The sequence below is a fragment of the Crocodylus siamensis genome, chromosome 4, assembly GCF_052110815.1.
Source record: "Crocodylus siamensis isolate JL-2025a chromosome 4, ASM5211081v1, whole genome shotgun sequence".
NCBI lineage: Eukaryota > Metazoa > Chordata > Crocodylia > Crocodylidae > Crocodylus > Crocodylus siamensis.
This window is the reverse complement of record NC_143398.1, coordinates 237035179-237053477: the sequence shown is the minus strand read 5'-3', so window position 1 is coordinate 237053477 and position 18299 is coordinate 237035179. Positions and strand designations below refer to the sequence as shown.

Sequence of the window (18299 nt, the reverse complement as noted above, 5' to 3'; positions counted from 1 at the left end):
TGATTAGATTTGAGTTCAGACATTTTCGTCTGGCCACCAAACATTTACCTGGTAGTTTCTAGTGGGTCAAATGGGAATATGCTTAATTATACTTGCAGCAACTGCCAGTAGTCTTTACCTCCTTCTTAAACTGTGTCACACCAAAGATGGCAGCATTTTAATGGTGGTGAAAAGACCCAGGTCCAGAGCCACAAAAATATTATATCAAATAACTGTTTAAGATACATAACAAGGTTGAGAATTCTGGATTTTTGATATCTGATTCATGAGGTTATACTGTACCTGTATTTACTTGTACTAGAAAATGGCGCTTTAGACTAATTATTATAGGTTGCCTTCTGAGTCTACGGTTTTTCATGTCTTCCAGCCTCCTGCTCGCTTAGGCTGGACATAAGGAGAAACTTCTTTACAATGCGAGTGCCTAGGGTCTGGAAGAGACTCCCCCCAGAGGTGGTCCAATCACCTGCCCCGGAGATCTTTAAAAAACAACTTGACACACACCTGGCGGAGGTCATCTGACCCCAGCCGTCTTTCCTGCCCGAGGGCAGAGGGCTGGACCTGATGATCTCGTGAGGCCCCTTCCGGCTCCTAACATCTATGAAAGTAGGATGATCTTTCCCACGTGAGTGCTCTAACCATTATTAGTCATGCTTCTGCTCTCTCTCGCTCCCTCTCCACCCATTGAATCATTACTGCTTTTATGCACAGGGAAACAACTTCAACAGGAAGGATTTAAAGAGCTCCCACCCCAAAATAGCCTGCAACCTGAAGACTGGGGAGTGCTCCTGAGAGCTGTGTGTTTCTGTCCCCTGTGGCAAATGAGGGAGTTGAACGCAGGGCTCCCACATACTGCTTTGCAGCTCTAACCACTGAACTATTTTATAAAAAGGTGACCCTAGTACCAATTCAGTCAAAGTTTTGAAGGAAACCAATGGCCTTTTTTTTGGCATGTTGTACGGAGTCCTGACTGGTAGGTGTGCTCCGAGTAGATCTACGGCATCTTAATGACTGGCACTGAATGACTGGCCTCCACTTTGGTTCCGATCCCCAGGTAGACTGTGCAAGATGAACGGTTAAATGACCTTCTAAACCAGAGCGGGCAATTATTTTGGGTGGAGGGCTGCTTACTGAGCTTTGGCAAGCCATCGAGGGCCGCATGACAGGCAGCCAGGGGCAGATAAATATTAATTTTCTAAATTTTTTAGGGGCCCCGCGGGCCGGATAGAATGGCCTTGTGTGCTGCATCCGGCCGACAGGCTGCATTTTGGCCACCCCTTTTCTAAACTCAGAGACAATACTCATGACACTCCACACCGTTGCTTTTCTCAGTTCACTTTTCAGCTTGCCTTTCCAACTTGCTTTTCACAACTATGCTCAGCGTCTCAGCCTAGAGAAAGCATTTATAGCTGACTTGGGAAGCCTGAGGAATAGTGATTTGATCAGAGTGACTGCAGACCCTTCGAGCGCAGTTAGAACAAGTAAATGATGCTGCTACTGCTACATAACTGAACTCTGAGCTAAGGCAATTAAAATTCCTCCGTGTCCAAATGACATGAATGCCTGACAGCTCTAGCAATGTGTCTTACTGTCTTTGACCTTGAAGTTTCGTACACCATCCACTCACGAAAGGCTCATTAATCTTTAACTCCTGGTTAAGCCTGAAAAAATATATTTCAAACCCTTCTGAGTTGCAACACCTCTTGGCATAGCTGAGGCAGAAGTATGGCCACAACTCCCTGCCTCATGATATCTTAGGCTTTCTGCTTGTGGATCTGGTCTTCCACTGGCGGCCGTGGGCTTTAGCACCTGGCCAGAGCAGGAGCTGATGCCCAAGCAAGCAAGTTCAGATTAAGGTTTCAGACAACTGTCTTTATTGACCTGAGATCTCTACTGACAAGGTCACTCACATTTACGTTTCACACAGTTTGGTGGTACATAGCATCACGGGAAAGCAGGGCCGTAAGTGACCTCATGAGGTCATCTAGTCGAGTCCCTGCTCAAGGCAGGGTCCTCCCTGACTAACCCGCCCTAGCCAAATTTCTATCTAACCTGTTCTTGAAAACTTCCAGAAATGGAGAGTCCCCAGTTTCTCTAGGTAGCCTGGTCCAACGCTTCACCACCATCACAGTCAGAAAGTACCTCCTAATGGCCAACCTTGCCTAGGGCCCGCGTGGTAGATGGGACAACAAGGGAAAAAGAACAAGCCTTTAAGTGCCATCCTGGATACAAGAGCCATGCCACTTATCTTGTATTCCTTACAATGGGCTGGTATCCTTCCAGTACCATTGCCAATTACTTTTAAAGACTGAAAGTGCTTGTGGAGAGGAGAATGTATAGTGGCATACATCGTGGGTATCAAGGAGGAGCAAACCTGCCACTTTTCCCATGAAAACAAAAGCCTATTGGAGCGAAAGGAGAATTTCGTTTTCTGTGAGATGGTTACAGACTTTGAGGTCCGTCCACAGAAGAACACGTATGCATAGGGACAAGGTTGGTGTATCATAGAAACACTTTGATACACCCGCTTTGCAATTTTCAAAGGGGGCTACAGTGGGCTAGGTGCCCAACTCTCCTTGGAAATTACGTAAATGTATGTGCAAACCTCCCAAGTCTAAATATTATGGCTGCATTAAGGTTTAATGACTGTTTCTACTGAATGAGTGCCTCTGAATGAGTGATAGGAATAAACCAAACTGCTAGACCCATTTGGGGTTTTCAAAATCTAGTCTCAGGTACACATTCTGATGCTTGTATTCCCTTGCTAAGTTTTAAAGTACAACATAGTCCCTTGGCTGGTGGAAAAGAAATCAAATTTGTCTGAGCAGCATTATATCAAACAGTCTACTAAGCAGAATCTGTTTAGTTTGCACATATCAGGAACATGTATCAGAAAACATAACATTCAATTCAATCAAATTATATTTTAGAGTTAACAAACCTATTTAAATATATGTACAGTATTTTAAATGCTGCCCTTAGTCAATAGACAACCTACTTAAATGCCAGATTATAGATTACATATCATTAAAAAAGATTTGCTGGAGGAACAAAGGAACACTGAAGATGCATGAGAAACTAGAAATACGAAGGGAAAAATGTCAAGCATTGCTTTTCACAGAACTATAGTTCTTTAAAGGAAAACAAGCTTCTGCCTTCCTTGACTCCAGAGAAAAGCAAAGTGATCACAAATTATGTAAGACAAAGAAATATAGTTTATGCCCAGGAGCTATAGTGTTGAGGTATTAGCCATGTTGCTGCATGGGGAGGAAAGTGTATGTGTATGTGACTCAGGTTCAGAACTGAACCCTCTCAAACAAGGGGTATGGGGAAGCAATTTTGAATCTATACTTATTCTAATTCCTGGCTGAATTTTTATCACAGGAGCAAGTGTGGGTTTCAATTAAGATCCAAGCTCCTTGGTTGGACCGTTCCTTTGGCAGATCAATGCACCTGGAATCTCAAGCAGGATGAAATCACAGGCGGTTCTTAGCAGCCTTGACTTGCACTAAACTTGCACACTCTTTTGGCAAGTCCCAGCTCACTAAACACCACTGCAGGTTTGCTTGAGGTAGTAATGGTAGCAGCAGTGAGCCCAGGCATTTTTATTGTCAAGTGATCTGGAACATCTCTGAGCAGGGATGAGTGGCGTGGTGGTTAAAGTGTCGTTACCCTGAGTGCGCTAGTGAGTGATAGAGCTGCATTGATCTACCACTGCCTTAGAAACCTAGGCAGTCAGAACCTAAGATGGAGAAGCTCATTCATGCCCGTAAGGACATCTTGGTGCCATTTTTATTGGTATTGATTTAAGGAGGTTAATTAAGGCTGATGTCTCCTTCAGAGAGGTGCTGTCAGGAGGATAGGGAGTGTTGAAAGTTTTCTATCTGCCACACAGCTGAGATCATCCTAGTATTGAAGCAGCTGCAGAACCCATCGGGTCCATTGTCTCTCTTGAAGCCTCGCAATCTCTTGAGCTACTTAAAATCAGGATCTGCGCTGCAACCTGAAGCCATCACTTCTTGCTGACATGTCATACTGGAGAGGAGATGAAAAAGAAAAAAACACATGAAAGTGTTGGTGGGTCAGAAAATACCACCCTCCAAATGAGTCCTGCTGGAGCCCTTCTGCATAGCATCAGCTTCGACAGAAAATGAAACACCTTTTGAAGCAACTATATTTTGAGACAAATTCTCACTGGTGAAAAGTTAACTTTCTTGATAAGCTGAAGTCCAACCAAAGCTGTACCTGTATGGCTCAGAGCACATGGTTAATTAGATGCTTAGCTGAATGAATTAGATCCTTTTTCATCAGCAGCTTTTTGTATGATGTGTACTGCCAAACTTACCATTGTTTCTCACCTTCAGGGATTAGGATTCAGTTCAGCAAAGCATTTTAAGCACATGCTTGAAGTTAAGCACATAAGCTAATTTTTAATTCAGTTGAGAAAATGAGGGCTTTCCTGAGTTGGATCCAAAATCCTTGTCAAAGATCTGCAAATAAGTGCTGTCCTGCCAGCGTGCTTTTCTCAGCCTGGGTGCAGGGCACAGCACATGGAGATCTTTTACTGATCTCCATCATGTTCTTGATGTATGAAGAGCAGCCACCTGAGTACCACACAACTCAGCAGCTCAACTGCTGAGCAGAAAGAGGCAAAATACTTCGAATGAAACACAGGCAGTGGGTTTCATCATGCCAGGAAACATCCACCTACATAACGGGTCTCTGCTTTATAGAGCTCCCTGTGCTGTTCTAAACGATGGGCGAGACTCTGCCCTTTAAGATACCTTTGCAGCCTCCAGTCTTGGGCTGTCCCAAGGGCTGAAGCAGCCATGGGTATGAAAGTCTAAGGTTGTGTCTAAGCCTGGAGCGGTCTTCTTCAGCTTCTATGCTGAATATTTACCCTGTGGATCCAGGGCTGTTAGATCACCTTTTGCCACTCCCAACATTTTTCCTAGTGTACAAGTGCTGGGGCAGAGGTGAGGACTTTGCTTACTGTCTTTGGCACTTTCTCTCCATTGCTAGGGTCAAGGTACCCAACCCTCATAATCATGCACAAATCACTTACATCATCATCATAGTCGTAATCCTTCTCAGGAAGGTAGTTCCTATTTGGTGGGTTCGCTGTGTAAGCGTTACCTCCCTCAAATCCTTGGTTTGCTTGACCCATATTAGTTTTGATTCTGGGGAAGATTCTTCCCCCTGCCTCGACGTTGCTGCCAGAACTTCCATTGGATAGTTCTTCTGCATTTTTCTTGTTCAAGTTTAGCAGATGTTTCTTCTCCGGATCGGATTTCTTTGTTGTCCTTTAATGGGAAGAGAGCATCTTATAAGCAGCTTTATTTTTTAGTTGCCTCTTAAGTTTTCCTCACCCCCTTTTTCCATGTTCTTTCAGTTCAGTTGTGAAGTCTGCAGTGAAAGCCATTATTGCTGCCAATTGCTTTTGCCCCTCTTTGTGAGATATGCCCACCTTAGGAGGACTTTTCACAATGGGTGTTTATACACATGCTCCGGGAGCGCACGGTGGGGCTTTAATTTGACTGTCTCGTGTATTATGGCAGCAGGGGTGTTTTAACTAAAGCTCATCAAACGAGCTTTAGTTAAAACTCCCCCACCACCATTTTTCTGTGTGGGCATGCTAATACACGAGATGCTGGAGCCCGCTGGGGTGCAGTAATTACCATGCTCCAGCAGACTCAATCGAGTCTGCTCCAGCACACTGTCATTACAGCACGTTGGAGCAGCCTTGTTGCACATGTATAGGCTCCCAAAGACCTTTGTCCTGTCTCACTTCAAGGGTTGGGTGAGAGCAAGGGCAAAGTAGCTGTGGTTGAGTGGCTTCTTGACATCCTGCTTGGCCAAAAAGTAGGTAAGGTCCATTGGAGCTGGCATGGGAAAGGGGCTACTGGGTCACTGCTTCTCCGTATCCAGTAGCTGGGAATCCCATAGAAGGAGTACAAAGACCATGGCTGCCGTTCTTGCTCTTAGACCGGCGAATAGCTACCATGGAGGTCCACAAAGCTATTGAACCTGAGCTGCAGAGTCCAAGCTCTCTCAGTTCCCTTACTTAGCCCCTTCAGTTTAAGTTTTCTTGGGTTTGGGGCAAGAATATGAATTTACAGGCATTAAGGACATACAGCCCAGTTCAGTCCTATGCACATATTTTGAAGACCAGGCAGCCCTCCCGGCTCAAATTCTCAACCACATGAGCACATATTTATTAGGGGAGCTTACAACCTGCCCTTGAGGAGGATAAACACACAGCTACTAATACAAATTTTCCTGCAAAATTGAAGTAATGACATGTCCATTTAGTATGTCCTTATGTGTCCACACCCCCATGTGCAGCCTGAAACATCTTCCCCTTCCCTGTGAAACTCTGTCTTACTCTGTCCGTAAGCATAGCCTCTCCTTTTAAATAACCACAAAGCAATTATTTTACCTCACTGATAAGCAAATGACCACTACAAGTAAGATGAGGATAGCAGCCCCAAGTACGCAAGCCAATATTATAACGATCAATAGGAAATCTGAAAAAGAGAGAGGAAAATGAAAAATTCATAGTGAATACTGAAAATGTGAGTGCCTTTCATTTCACTTAAAAATAGATTAATACATTTTGGAGTAAAATCCCATCAAAACACATATTTTCTTTGCGTATTAATTGTTAGGGCATTGAGTGCGATCAGCAGCGTCCTCACCATGAACTGGGATCACTACCTAGATCAGAGTTGCACTGAAGTGAGTGGGACCCTCCATATGTTGCAGGCTACCAGATCCCAGCCCAAGACTGGTTCCAGGGCTAACGACTAGCCTGGATTAGAAGCCTTTGGTTTTCATTCATTTCCCTGCTCATTACGTTGCTATTTTCTTTTTATGCTGACACACCAGCCTCAGGCTAGGGGCTGGAGAAGGTTAGAGAAGTTACAGAGGGCTGCAAAGAATATCTACTCTGGAGAAGAATGATCCCCCCGCCCTTGCTTGGATGATATTTTCCAGATTTTTATGGAGAAAAAAAGAAAGAATCACTTTTTGACAAAAAATTGCAAAAAGTAGGGCAAAAAATGCATTCCCCCCCCTCCTCGTGTTCATTGAAAAATGTTGTGGCGAAACAGAAAGTTTCAATCTGTTCTACTCTGCATTTTAAAACTTTGCATCCACACACCAGAAATAGGATGGACTTGTAATAAAATCACGGGCTTGGGCATCTTGAGGCCTGGGTTTAAGGGTTCAGTCTGCTGTTATGCCCCGGGCTATCATGTGATTATGAGCAAGTCGTTTAATCTATTTTAACTCTCTTCCTGTAGGATGGAAATCATATCATTACCCTAGCTCCATCAAAAATTGTGAGACCTGTTGAAGCAATAGTTTAAGTATGGGTGCTGCCAATGGAAGAACCCGCTGGCTGAGAGGGGAAAACTCCATACAGGGTCAAAGCTGCCCTTTTCATGACCTTTGGGCTTGTCAATCAAGGATGACCCAGTTTCTGTGTTACTCATGCGCAGAAACAAGCAAGCCCCAATCTGACCCACGCTCAGTTTCCCTGAAAATCTGGCTAGAACATTCTGTCGGAGGACTGATTTGATTGGTTAAAGAAATTCATATTTAAGGCTAGTGAGCCGCTCCTCGGGGGGGCGGGGAGAAGATGGCGTGGCTGGAGACAGAAGCTGGTGTTTCCAGGGACTGTCTGGTAGTCAGGCTCTTGGGCCTACTGATCTCCTTCCCCGACTGGCACTTCGTGCTGTCAGAGCGATTGCGGTTTTGATCTCCCGGTTCCCGATTAAGTTTCACCGATTACTGACTACGATTTGGACCATCCCGCTGCGACTTCACCTCAGCATTCTGGCATCCTGACCTCGGCATTACTCTCCGGCTACCCGATCGTCCGCCAGTTGGGACTGGCGTCACACCACAGCTTTCTACGCGTTACAGTTTTGTTTGTTCAGTTTCCCAGGTCATGAGCTGTTGACCAGCCCTGGGACTAGGTCTTCGGACCGAACCTCGTGGGCCAACAGACCCCTTTGTTGTATTTGTGATTACTGTAACTGAAGACATCGTTTTCCTACGCACCTAACCGTAAGTCAAATAAATTCCACCTTGTTTAAGAAACCGCTACGCTTCCCGTGCCTCAGTTCTCCATAGCCAAAAGAACCCGGCCTGTTTCCGTGCCTAACTGCCACCCCGGCCCACCGTGACACGGGTTTGGTTCATCCCCCCGGGACAAGGCCAAGTTGAGTGACATTTGTAATACTCTGGTAGAAATAGCTTTGCTAAATTGAGTGGGGAAATTCTGTGGGGAAGTTTCTTTTTTTTTATACACTTATATAGCATGGTATTTCTTTGCCGTGTTTCCCCTTGTGCAACAGCCTGCAGAGCGACAGAAAAACCAACTGTCCCAGGTCGAAGCCGGGCAGCTCATGGTTAATGCTCAGAGGTGGCAAACTCCTCCTGAATGCTGTTCAGAAACGCAAAGGAACAGGAATGTATCTGCTAACTGTGGTCAATAAAATAAAATATCCATCACGCTTTACTGCGGCAGAGCCATCACATCTAACAAAAGAGTGAGCTGTATTCTGTACTCCCTTTTCCGTGTTCTAACAGAATTGGCCAGTAAAATCTAGTGAATTAGTTCCATGTCGCCACTAGGAAGATGCACTCTTCTCTGTTCATTTCTGGTTTCTTTCTCTATTTGGGTGGAGAAGTTTTGCATCCTCACTCATCCTTCCCTATTTTTTTTTATTAACATGCTGGGGTTGTGTCTCTGTAACTGCTGCTATTGCACATCCTGCATAGCAGCTCCACAGCTTAGACATTGCTGGAATTCTTGCTATTAAATAGAAAGAATCTTTTTGACATTAAATAAAATAATATTGGAATAATAAAGGCATTAACTAAAGAAACAATTAGAAACTCCTCTACTCACTGTTCTTACAGTCTACTCCAGAATAGCCAACAGGACATCTAAGGGATAGGAAACGAAAACAGATGTAATTTTTGTTCAAGTCAAGCAAGCACCAAGAAATAATGAGCCACTAATGTCAACCATCCCACCACCATAACAGATTTCACATTTGTCATCTTAACTCAAAATCCATGTTGTTTCTCTAGGCAGAGTTACAAGTAAGAAAAATAACGGAGGAACATCAATATACCTTTTTAAAGTAAGATCTCTTTAGCCAAAATTTCCAGAAACGACTAGCAATTTTAGACAACTTAAGTCCCCTTAATATCACCCAATTTCCAAAATCCTCATCTCTGAAATCAGGTTTCTTTTCTTAAGGAACAAATTGTTTAAAGTGGGTACCTACAAGTGAGGCACTGATCACTTGACTGAATTGATAAATCGCTTCTAGAAAACTTGGCTTGGGGTTATCAAAGTGTCTTGGGGGCATCTGATTGCTGACATCTTTTCATTTTTTTCACCCTAATGCTGCCAGTTTGAAATATGACTTTCGCTAATGTGAGAATTACATTTTCTGGGAAAGCGGCAGGCGAAAAGGAGCCAGATTCACAGAGCGACTGTGTGGCTGGTAACGTGGGCTGCTTCCCCCTCTGTTCCACTAATGGGTTTAACCCTGTGCTGGAGGAGACACTTTTTTGAGAAAGCCACACAAGATACCCAGTGCATAATCCCCATTGCCCTCTATAGAGGTTCTCCCGTTGATACAAAGCCGCAGATCTGCCCAGCATGCGTTGATGACTTCACGTTATTTAACTTGAATAGTTTCAGACAGCAATATTGTCAGGTCTATTCTGTTTTAAATGCGGTGTTGCCTTTGGTCAAGCTTACAAAACAGCTGAGTACTCACGGCACACATTTTGACTCTTCTAATTTAAAATCAGGAAGGCAACTGCAAATTGGAAAACCCGTCTTGTTGTAAGTACAGTGTTCATGGTTTTCACTGGTGCACATGCTGTTGCAATCTGCATTTCCAATAGAAAAAACATAAGGTGACCTTAAAGAAAGCCTGAAAATGGACATTTTGATATAGGGATTTAATGATGCAACATGTAGAGATTGACATGCTCAGTCAATACCGAGGTGCGTGGCAAAACCCACGTTGCTTTTAGTAATCTTTGGAAAACTCTGAATTCCAGGCGGGCTATGGAATATTGTTGTTTTGTATATAGAGTTATACACACATACAGCTAGACCCTAAGTAGAAGCACAAAGCAAAAGGTCAGTCCTTGCTTGGACCATCAACACAGCCGGGAATTAAAATTTGGGTGGATTCCATGTGCTGGTGACGGGGCAGTGACCAACGCTCTGACGTCACAGCAAATCATTCATAATGCCTGGGTGCAAACTAAACAGAAGACTATGGCCTTCTTGGGCCTAGCCCAGGAGGCACAAATATTTGCATAGCCACACGCTCAGCATGAAATAACAGGGAGAAGCCACACGCTACAGGAAACTCTCAACCCTTATGAAGCCAAGCCATGTCCTCAGAGGCCGTCATAGCAGAATGAGCAGACTGCCGCTCCTTTGAACGTGGGAGAAGTCCGCTAAGGCCCAGCTTTGCCTCCATTTCCTGTCCCGGCTCCTACCTACTCTTGTTTCTGGTACCCTAGCTCTGATTCACATAGAAGTTTTGGGCTGGAAGGGACCTCGTGAGATCATCGGGTCCAGCCTCCCTGCTCTGGGCAGGAAGGACTGCTGGGGTCAAATAACCCTGGGAAGGCATGCGTCCAGTCTCCTTTTGAAGATCCAGGGTAGGTGCCTGCACCCCTGCTGGGAGTCTGTCCCACATGAACCATAAAGAAGTTTTCCCTTACATCCAGTCTGAAACCTTCTTCTAGGAGTTTATGACCATTACTCCTGGTTTTCCCCTGGGGTGCTTCGGTGACTAATTGCTTGCCTAGCCCCTGTTGCTCTCCCCTGATATATTTGTAAGCTGCCACCAAATCCCCCCAAAATCTTCTCTTTTCCGGGCTGAACAGTCCCATATCTGTCAGCCTTTCCTCCTTCAGGCCTCTAATCATACGAGTGGCTCGTCTCTGGACTCTCTCAAGCTTCTGATGTGGGGCTTCAGCTCCTGATCTTTGGTTTCTTTCCCCGGTTTCAGCCCCATGCCAAAACCCTGGTAGCCACGCGGCTCTAGACATTTCTCAGGACTGCCTCCCCCCCAGCTGTGGCTGGGCTCCTGAGAATCCCATCCATACAATTTGCAATACCTGGTGTGGCCGCTAAAGCCTCAGATATTAGAAGCCATCTATTATGTAAAAACTTCAATTGCTTGGCAAAGTGAAGCTAAAATGATAGCAATAAAGTTTCTAGCCATCACAGCTGGAGAAAACAGCTTGAAAACATGACTGTAATTAATAGGACTCCTTCTGGACCATCGATCCAGCTGTGAGAGAACAGACCCCATCCACTCACTCCTCTTGAGTGCACTGAGTGGATGGCTTAGAGCATCCCGGGACTGAGCAGAGGCTTTCCATCTCATGGGAGTTAAAGGTAGCTCTGGGAGAGACTCTGGGCTCCGGTCCGAGTTATAGGGGCTGCTCCCAAGCCATGCACTTTTCCATAACTGCACTCTGCCATGCGCTCTGTCAGTGCTAGACCCAGGATTGGAAGAGAAGGCATATAGAGAAGCCTGGAAGTTTAAAACAACTGACAGTAACTAAAGACACCGTGTTTATTATCTTGAAAACTTTTTGATTTTTAAGTTCTCGTGGTTTGTGAATGCGGTGGATTGGTAATGCTGGCTTAGACGGAAGAGTTGCCAGGGTGTGTAGTATGCAGCAAGACATACCAGCTTGAAAACCCAAGGCAGCCTGGCAGTAAAATGGTGGAAGTAGGATTACGGGAAGTAGCCAGGCTGATGGCTCCCTGAGATGTGATGGGGAAGTGAATAAAGCGGATATGGGGGGAACCTCAGACCCCAAAGACATCAGCAGGCAGGCAGGCAATATAATAATACCAAATCCTGCTGGGAAAAGAAGGGAGCTCTGATTCATCAACACTGTCAACATGAAAAAGGCCTGTGGTTTGTGAACTACTGGTATGCACCATCAGGTCCCACATTCTCACAGACCCCTGAAGCGCTTGCAAGGGGAGAAGCCTATCTAGCTATTCTAGGGCTATGCGAGACTGTTATTTATTCAGTGATTTAGACCCTGAGGTCTTGCCCATGCACAGCACTCAAGTAAGTAGTCCCTCACTAAGTTCAAAGGCGATAACCAAAAGCTTAAACTTAGTCATATACTTATGCATTTTACTTAACTGGAATGCAGTTACTAAAATTGTGCTTCATTTTAAGGTAGTGTTAAAGAGATGTTGTAACCATGATGTCTTTAGGCACATATTCTTGCCTCTCATTTAGTTTTAAGGAAATGCTCATTGCCTAATCTGGGCCTTCACACTTGTTTTTTTTCAGAGCTGCAGGGGCCCAGCCTGAGAAATCCATCTTTTTTTTTCCTTAATGGCCCTGATACAGAGTGTAACTGAGGAAGAATTAACCCATCCGCAGCACTTATAAAACTTGCACATTTCTTACATGAACAAACTCTGTCTTCCACGTTCTTCTTGAATGCCCCTTCTTTGCACTGGCACACTACTATGCCATCAGCCGATTTTTGGCACGTAGTGGTCACCGGATCACATCCATACACAGCACATTCACTGAGCGCTAAAAGCAAAATAAAAAAGACAAAAGCTGGTTAGAAAGTAAAACTTAGCATTAGCAATATAAAGCACTATGATGGCTGACTATCCTACATATTATATACTTAGTATTTTGTAAGTGTTAAGCTGCATTTAGGACAACAGCTCCCCATTTATTTTGAATGAACACTCATAGTCTTGAAGACCTTTCCTCCTCTTTCCCATCAAATGCTGCTGATCCTATCTTATCACAGTTGCTGATTTCTCATCACTCCTGACTTGATATACTGCCAAAAAGCCTTACTTTCTCCAGTCCAGAAATGATTCTGTTCTTCCCCAACTTTAACAAAAAGCTCTCATGAACATTTCTTCCCTTAACCTGTTTTTAAAAACTGCATGACCCCTACCCTCAACTTTTACTTCCGTCTTGAATTATACTTTGGTACATGGCATTTTGGGGTGCAGATCAGAGCATATGGAGGACTATTGGTAGAATCAGACCCTATATTCATCTATACAGATGTTGAACACTGTGCAACATCATCACTTAAAGTTGGGATAGAGGTATAATGAGGGAAGAGTCTCTCTAATAGACTGTCTTTAGGATAATTTTTTTTTTCAGCAGATTATGCCATATTTGTCCATGATAAGGGTTTTTCTACATTTCTGTGAAGCTGTTGGCATCCTCCATTTTCAGAGAGAGAGTGCAGCAGAGGGGATGGAGGCTCATGCGGCAGGGTGGGGGGAGAAGGGGATCCTAGAGGGCTGCATACTGCCAGTGCTGCCAATACAGTGGGGAAGGGGGATCCCTCTACCTCTCCAGTTTTACCCCATGAGCATGGCTGGTGCAGTGTGTGTCCCAAGCCGTGCTGAAGTTGGGCAGCCCTGTTCTAATCCTACCACATCCTTACAAGGTTACGTGAAAGCCCAAGACACGTGGCACTCAGGGTAGTCTCAACGCCTTGGTTCCTATAAACAAACTGCATCATAAAAATGATGCAAGTTATGCTTTTGCTGGCGCTACTCAAATCACCTGAACACCTTTGATGACAACTATATAGGCAAAAATTCATGGTTTTGACTTGAAAATGTGAAATTGTTTTTATTGACACAGCTTTGGATGACTTGCAAATAACTATTTCTGCAGAATAAAAAAGAGCATTTACGAAGTCTAGAGCAAGTTGTTTAGTTGTATGCATTAGTACTTTTTTCTTCAAGTATGAATGGGTTTTTAGCAATGTAAGACTTGCACTAGATCAGTGAGACAACTGGTCACTGAGGTCTCACTTGAGAAAAAACTATTTGTCTCAAACATTTGTCTAATCCATTCTGACCCCAGAAAGCATTTTCATCAACAGAGTCTTGCCTCATCGTAGCCAGTATCAGATACTTCCTCAAAGGGGCAAGAGACCTCATACTGGAAAACGATGGAATAACCAGGTGATAAGGAAAGATTCCCTCTAATTTTGGAGTAAGTGGATGGTTTATTCTTGAAAGCATACAAACATTTGAATGCTGAATACACGTGACGCTGAGAGTAGGTTCAGGCTGGATATCAGGAGGTGCTACTTCACTGTCAGGGCGGCTAGGATCTGGAACCAATTTCCAGGGGAAGTGGTGCTGGCTCCTACCCTGGGGGTCTTCAAAAGGAGGCTAGATAGACATCTTGCCAGCGTTGTTTGACCCCAGCATTCATTCCTGCCCATGGCAGGGGGTTGGACTTGATGATCTGCTCAAGCCCCTTCCAGCCCTACCAACTATGAAACGATATTTCTTCCATTGTTGGCCAGTCTAATGTAACTGTGGATATTCCTGTTGGCCACCTAACATTTACCAGATGGAAAAAGCATGACATTTCCTACTTCAAAAATATATATTTTCAATCTTTTCCCATATAACAAATATATATCACCATGGTCTCAAGGAGAAAAAAGAATTACAACAAATGCTTTTCAAAGTAAGAAAGGGAAGTTAGATAATTCATCATTATCACTGAGGATTACTTGTCTCAGAGCTTCGTCTATCCACATACCCTATCCTTCCTGGAAAATCATAACTGTTATTCTTAGTGCTGTACTTACGCTTATAGGTCTCAGAATTAATAAGTTTGTCATCAGTTACACTTTTTATAAGCTCTTCAACCGTTGTATTGGATAAAGTTGTCTTCACTCCAAAGATGTTCATAAACTCCACGTCAGTCTGACCTGTACTCCTTTTCCTAACTGAAGAGCGTCCACTGAAAAAATAAACAGGGCTACTTTAGAAGTCCCAGGTAATCCAAATTTATCTGAACTGTTTTTAGATCAAAGAGGCATCCCCTGGACAGGGACAGAAGATTTTCCCTCCACCTCACCTCCATGCAAACACACAGCACTCTGTGGTGTGCCTCAGCACTGACTTTGGATATAAAGGCATCTTGGGGGATGCCTGCAACGCAGAGATGTGTGATAACAGGTTAATTCAGAGATACCTGGACTAACTAAACAAGCTAGCACAGGTGCTGGTGGCAGTCTTGCAGCACCAGCATCAAGTAAGGTGACAACAAAGTTACCCTGCTTGTTGGCTGAACTCAGGTGGGACCGGACCTGGCTAATCTAAAGCGCTCTCACCTATTTCTACCCCTGCAGTCACTCCCAATACATGCCAAAGTCCATTCATTTGTCTGTTTGTTCAGCCTGCCAGCGAAGGAGCCAGTCAATGCAAAACAAGGTGAACAGGCTAGTGTGGATTGGCCAATAGGAATTACACTGACATCACAACCTCTCTGACTTCTGGGCACTAGTAACAGCCTGGATCTCTCACAAATGGGTCACCCCACGTGCAAGATTGTCTACCCTACCATCAGTCTCTTGGGCCATTTAAATCCTGTTATTACCCTCTGGAGCCATATTTGTCAAATAATATGGGCACACAATCATCCACCCAGTTTGTGTACAATGGGTTGCTAAGGTTGTGTGTGCACCCTGCGTACATAATATACCTATGAATGTACGACTGAAGTATGCCCCAGATTATTTTTTCTATGTAGTGAGGCTGAATACCACAGTGACCTTGCTATGGATCTGATTCACATATCCATTTTCCTGCTGAACAGACTCCTATTCCACTTGTATCTTCTCTTCTGTTGGCTCTTATCAATGAGGCGCCACGTGGAATAGCACGTTCTTCAACACAGCATCTGGCCCTGCATCAAAATCATGTTCGACCTCTAGTGCTTCTACATGGTTTGGCTCAAGCAGCGCGTGTAATGCTATGTGTGTCTTTCCAACACTTTCTAAATGTGACAAGAACTGTCCACGTGTCTGAACCCCTGTTTACCTGAGTTGATTTAATCCCCCAAATTTGAGCTGGTTAAACAATAGCTGATTGCAGAAGCATTACTAGCAAATTTTGCCTCCCTGTCGGAGATGTCGAAAAGAAGTGGGGTGGGAGTGCCTGAACGGCTGGTTCCCCACCTCTAGTTACACTACTGGTTGTGCCCTAAGCCTGGGTCAGCCACGAGAACACGGTAAGCTGCAAGTAGTATATTCACAAAAAGAGATCCTACACATTTCAGATAATAAACAAGTTACCAAACTTACCTTACAGTCTTGATTACTGTCTGTCCATAGTCTCGTTGCTTGGAGAAAGCTTTTTGGAACTATAAAAGATAAAGTGAGTTTGAATTATACATAGGTAAGAAAGTAGCCGAGATTGGAGAGAAATGTTGATGCAGGCAGTGTCATCTCTATCAAAGCCAAATAAGGGCCTTATATCTGCCACTTGATGCCCAGGCAAAACTCCTACCAACTTCCAAGAAGCTTTGGCCAAGGCCAGATTCTTACAGACACAATGAGGAACACTGCTGTCCCATGCCCCACACTTAGAGGGATGCCCCTGCACACAGATTTTCCCCAAACCCCTTGAAAAGGGTGAGGGAGGCCTCAACCACCCTTATAAAACCATGGGCCCATTTCCCTGACAATACAAAGTGTCATCTTTGGGGTCCAATGTTCAAGGGGCTGAATCAGACAGGGTGGAGGTAGGGTACAGTATGAATAGCACTGTCCTCGCTGCTGAGTAAGCAGGTGACAAGAGTCTGTAGCAGTAGCTCTGCCAAACCGCTTTAGCACAACACAAACAAGACACACTTTGATCTAGAGGGAGGTGGAGACGTTTCAACCCACACTAAGCAGCAGCTGTCCTCGGTGATCAAAGTAGGATCAAGTCAAAAGACTTCAAATGCACACAGGTACTGCAGGCTTAGGGTACAGGTTGCCAGAATACAAGAACTTCAGCATTGCCAAGACAGCACATACAAGCGAGCTGGTTAATGGAGTACTTTTCAATTAACAGCCCATTCAGAAGAGAGGTTTGGTGGAAAGTGTGAGGGGATGCCTGCATTAACCCTCTCCAAGCTGGCAGCTTTCCGTCTTTCCACCCTGTCCCTCCTCCAGCCCTCAACCCAAAAGGTCCTCCCCTCTTCACATCTACATCATCCGCCCAAGTGGTTCTTCATTGAAACTAGTCTACAAATTGAACGGATCCTGCCTCTAGAATTTGCAGAGGCATTGTTCGAATTCATAATTCAATTCTAGAGGAAATTTAGGGGGGGAAAAAACTATAGAAAATTGTCACATTTGTATTAAGTTCTTGGTAACTGCCCCACAATAGAAGCACCTAGAATCATAGAATCAGTGAGTGGGAAGGGACCTAGACAGATCATCGAGTCCGACCCCCCGCCATGGGCAGGAATGACACTGGGGGTGGCAGGGGTCACAAGACCCCAGCCAGGTGCCTATCCAGTCTCCTCTTGAAGACCTCCAGGGAAGGTGAGAGCACCACCTCTCTGGGAAGCCTATTCCAGGCTCTGGCCACCCTTACAGTGAAGTCGGTCTTCCTAATATCCAACCTAAACCTCTCCTCCCTCAGCTTGTGGCCATTGCTCCTGGTGATGCCAAGGGGGGCCCTGGTGAACAGACTTTCCCCGAGTCCCTGCTGCTGGCCCCTGATAAGGTTGTAGGCAGTCACAAGATCCCCCCTCAGTCTCCTCTTGTGGGGGACCTCTATAAAATCATCATTCTGATCTCAATGAATGCATGAAACTTTTACTGACTTCAGTACGACATGGAGGTGTGCATGGCTGAGGGCAGAATTGGGCTCTAGAGGAGCGGGGCCTAAACTGATGGGTTATCATAGGCTTTGGGGAGATGGGAAAGTGAAGGGAGGTGTAATTTATAACAGACATGGACTCCACTTGGATTGTGGCAAGGAATCTTCCTGCCAGCCTCTCATTCAGAAAAACAGATCATTAGATGACATGTATCAAAAAGTGACTCACAAAATTTTCGATGGCTTGGTACAGCTCACTGTAATGGGACGAGTTCACAGTTTGCATTTCAGGGGCGTAGGGTATATTCACTGTGAGCTGTCCAGGGAACACTTTTCCTGAAAGGGAAGCAGACGTGTTCATTCATTACACGGCATTTGAAACAAGCAGGATGTCAACAAAGCATTATCCGTGCTTCGGAGGCAGGAAGGAATTCTGTAGGGAACATCCATCTTTGCTCATGCCCTTGCGTAGGAGAATGTGGGAAGGGATGCACATTTATTTAACCACTCCATTTTGTTTGTTAACTCAAGAATAATTCCCGCTCCTACGCACTGGCTATGGAAGGGCCTGTTGCTACAGAAAAACCAGGGTGTTTCTGCCACCAAG

At 44.7% G+C, this 18299-nt stretch overlaps 1 protein-coding gene across 1 annotated transcript in view; it reads right to left on the bottom strand.

Moving 5' to 3' along the window:
• Positions 1-2186: 2186 nt before the first annotated feature.
• Positions 2187-18299, bottom strand: part of MUC13 (mucin 13, cell surface associated) — a 41860-nt gene continuing 25747 nt past the window's right edge. The window contains exons 15-23 of the mRNA XM_090041734.1: positions 17922-18028; positions 16183-16241; positions 14683-14837; positions 12495-12626; positions 9804-9918; positions 8918-8955; positions 6437-6524; positions 5063-5300; positions 2187-4032 (exon numbers count right to left, since the gene is read on the bottom strand). Coding sequence (XP_089897860.1) covers positions 3982-4032; positions 5063-5300; positions 6437-6524; positions 8918-8955; positions 9804-9918; positions 12495-12626; positions 14683-14837; positions 16183-16241; positions 17922-18028 — 983 coding nt within the window. The 3' untranslated portion in view covers positions 2187-3981. The remainder of the gene's footprint in view (positions 4033-5062; positions 5301-6436; positions 6525-8917; positions 8956-9803; positions 9919-12494; positions 12627-14682; positions 14838-16182; positions 16242-17921; positions 18029-18299) is intronic.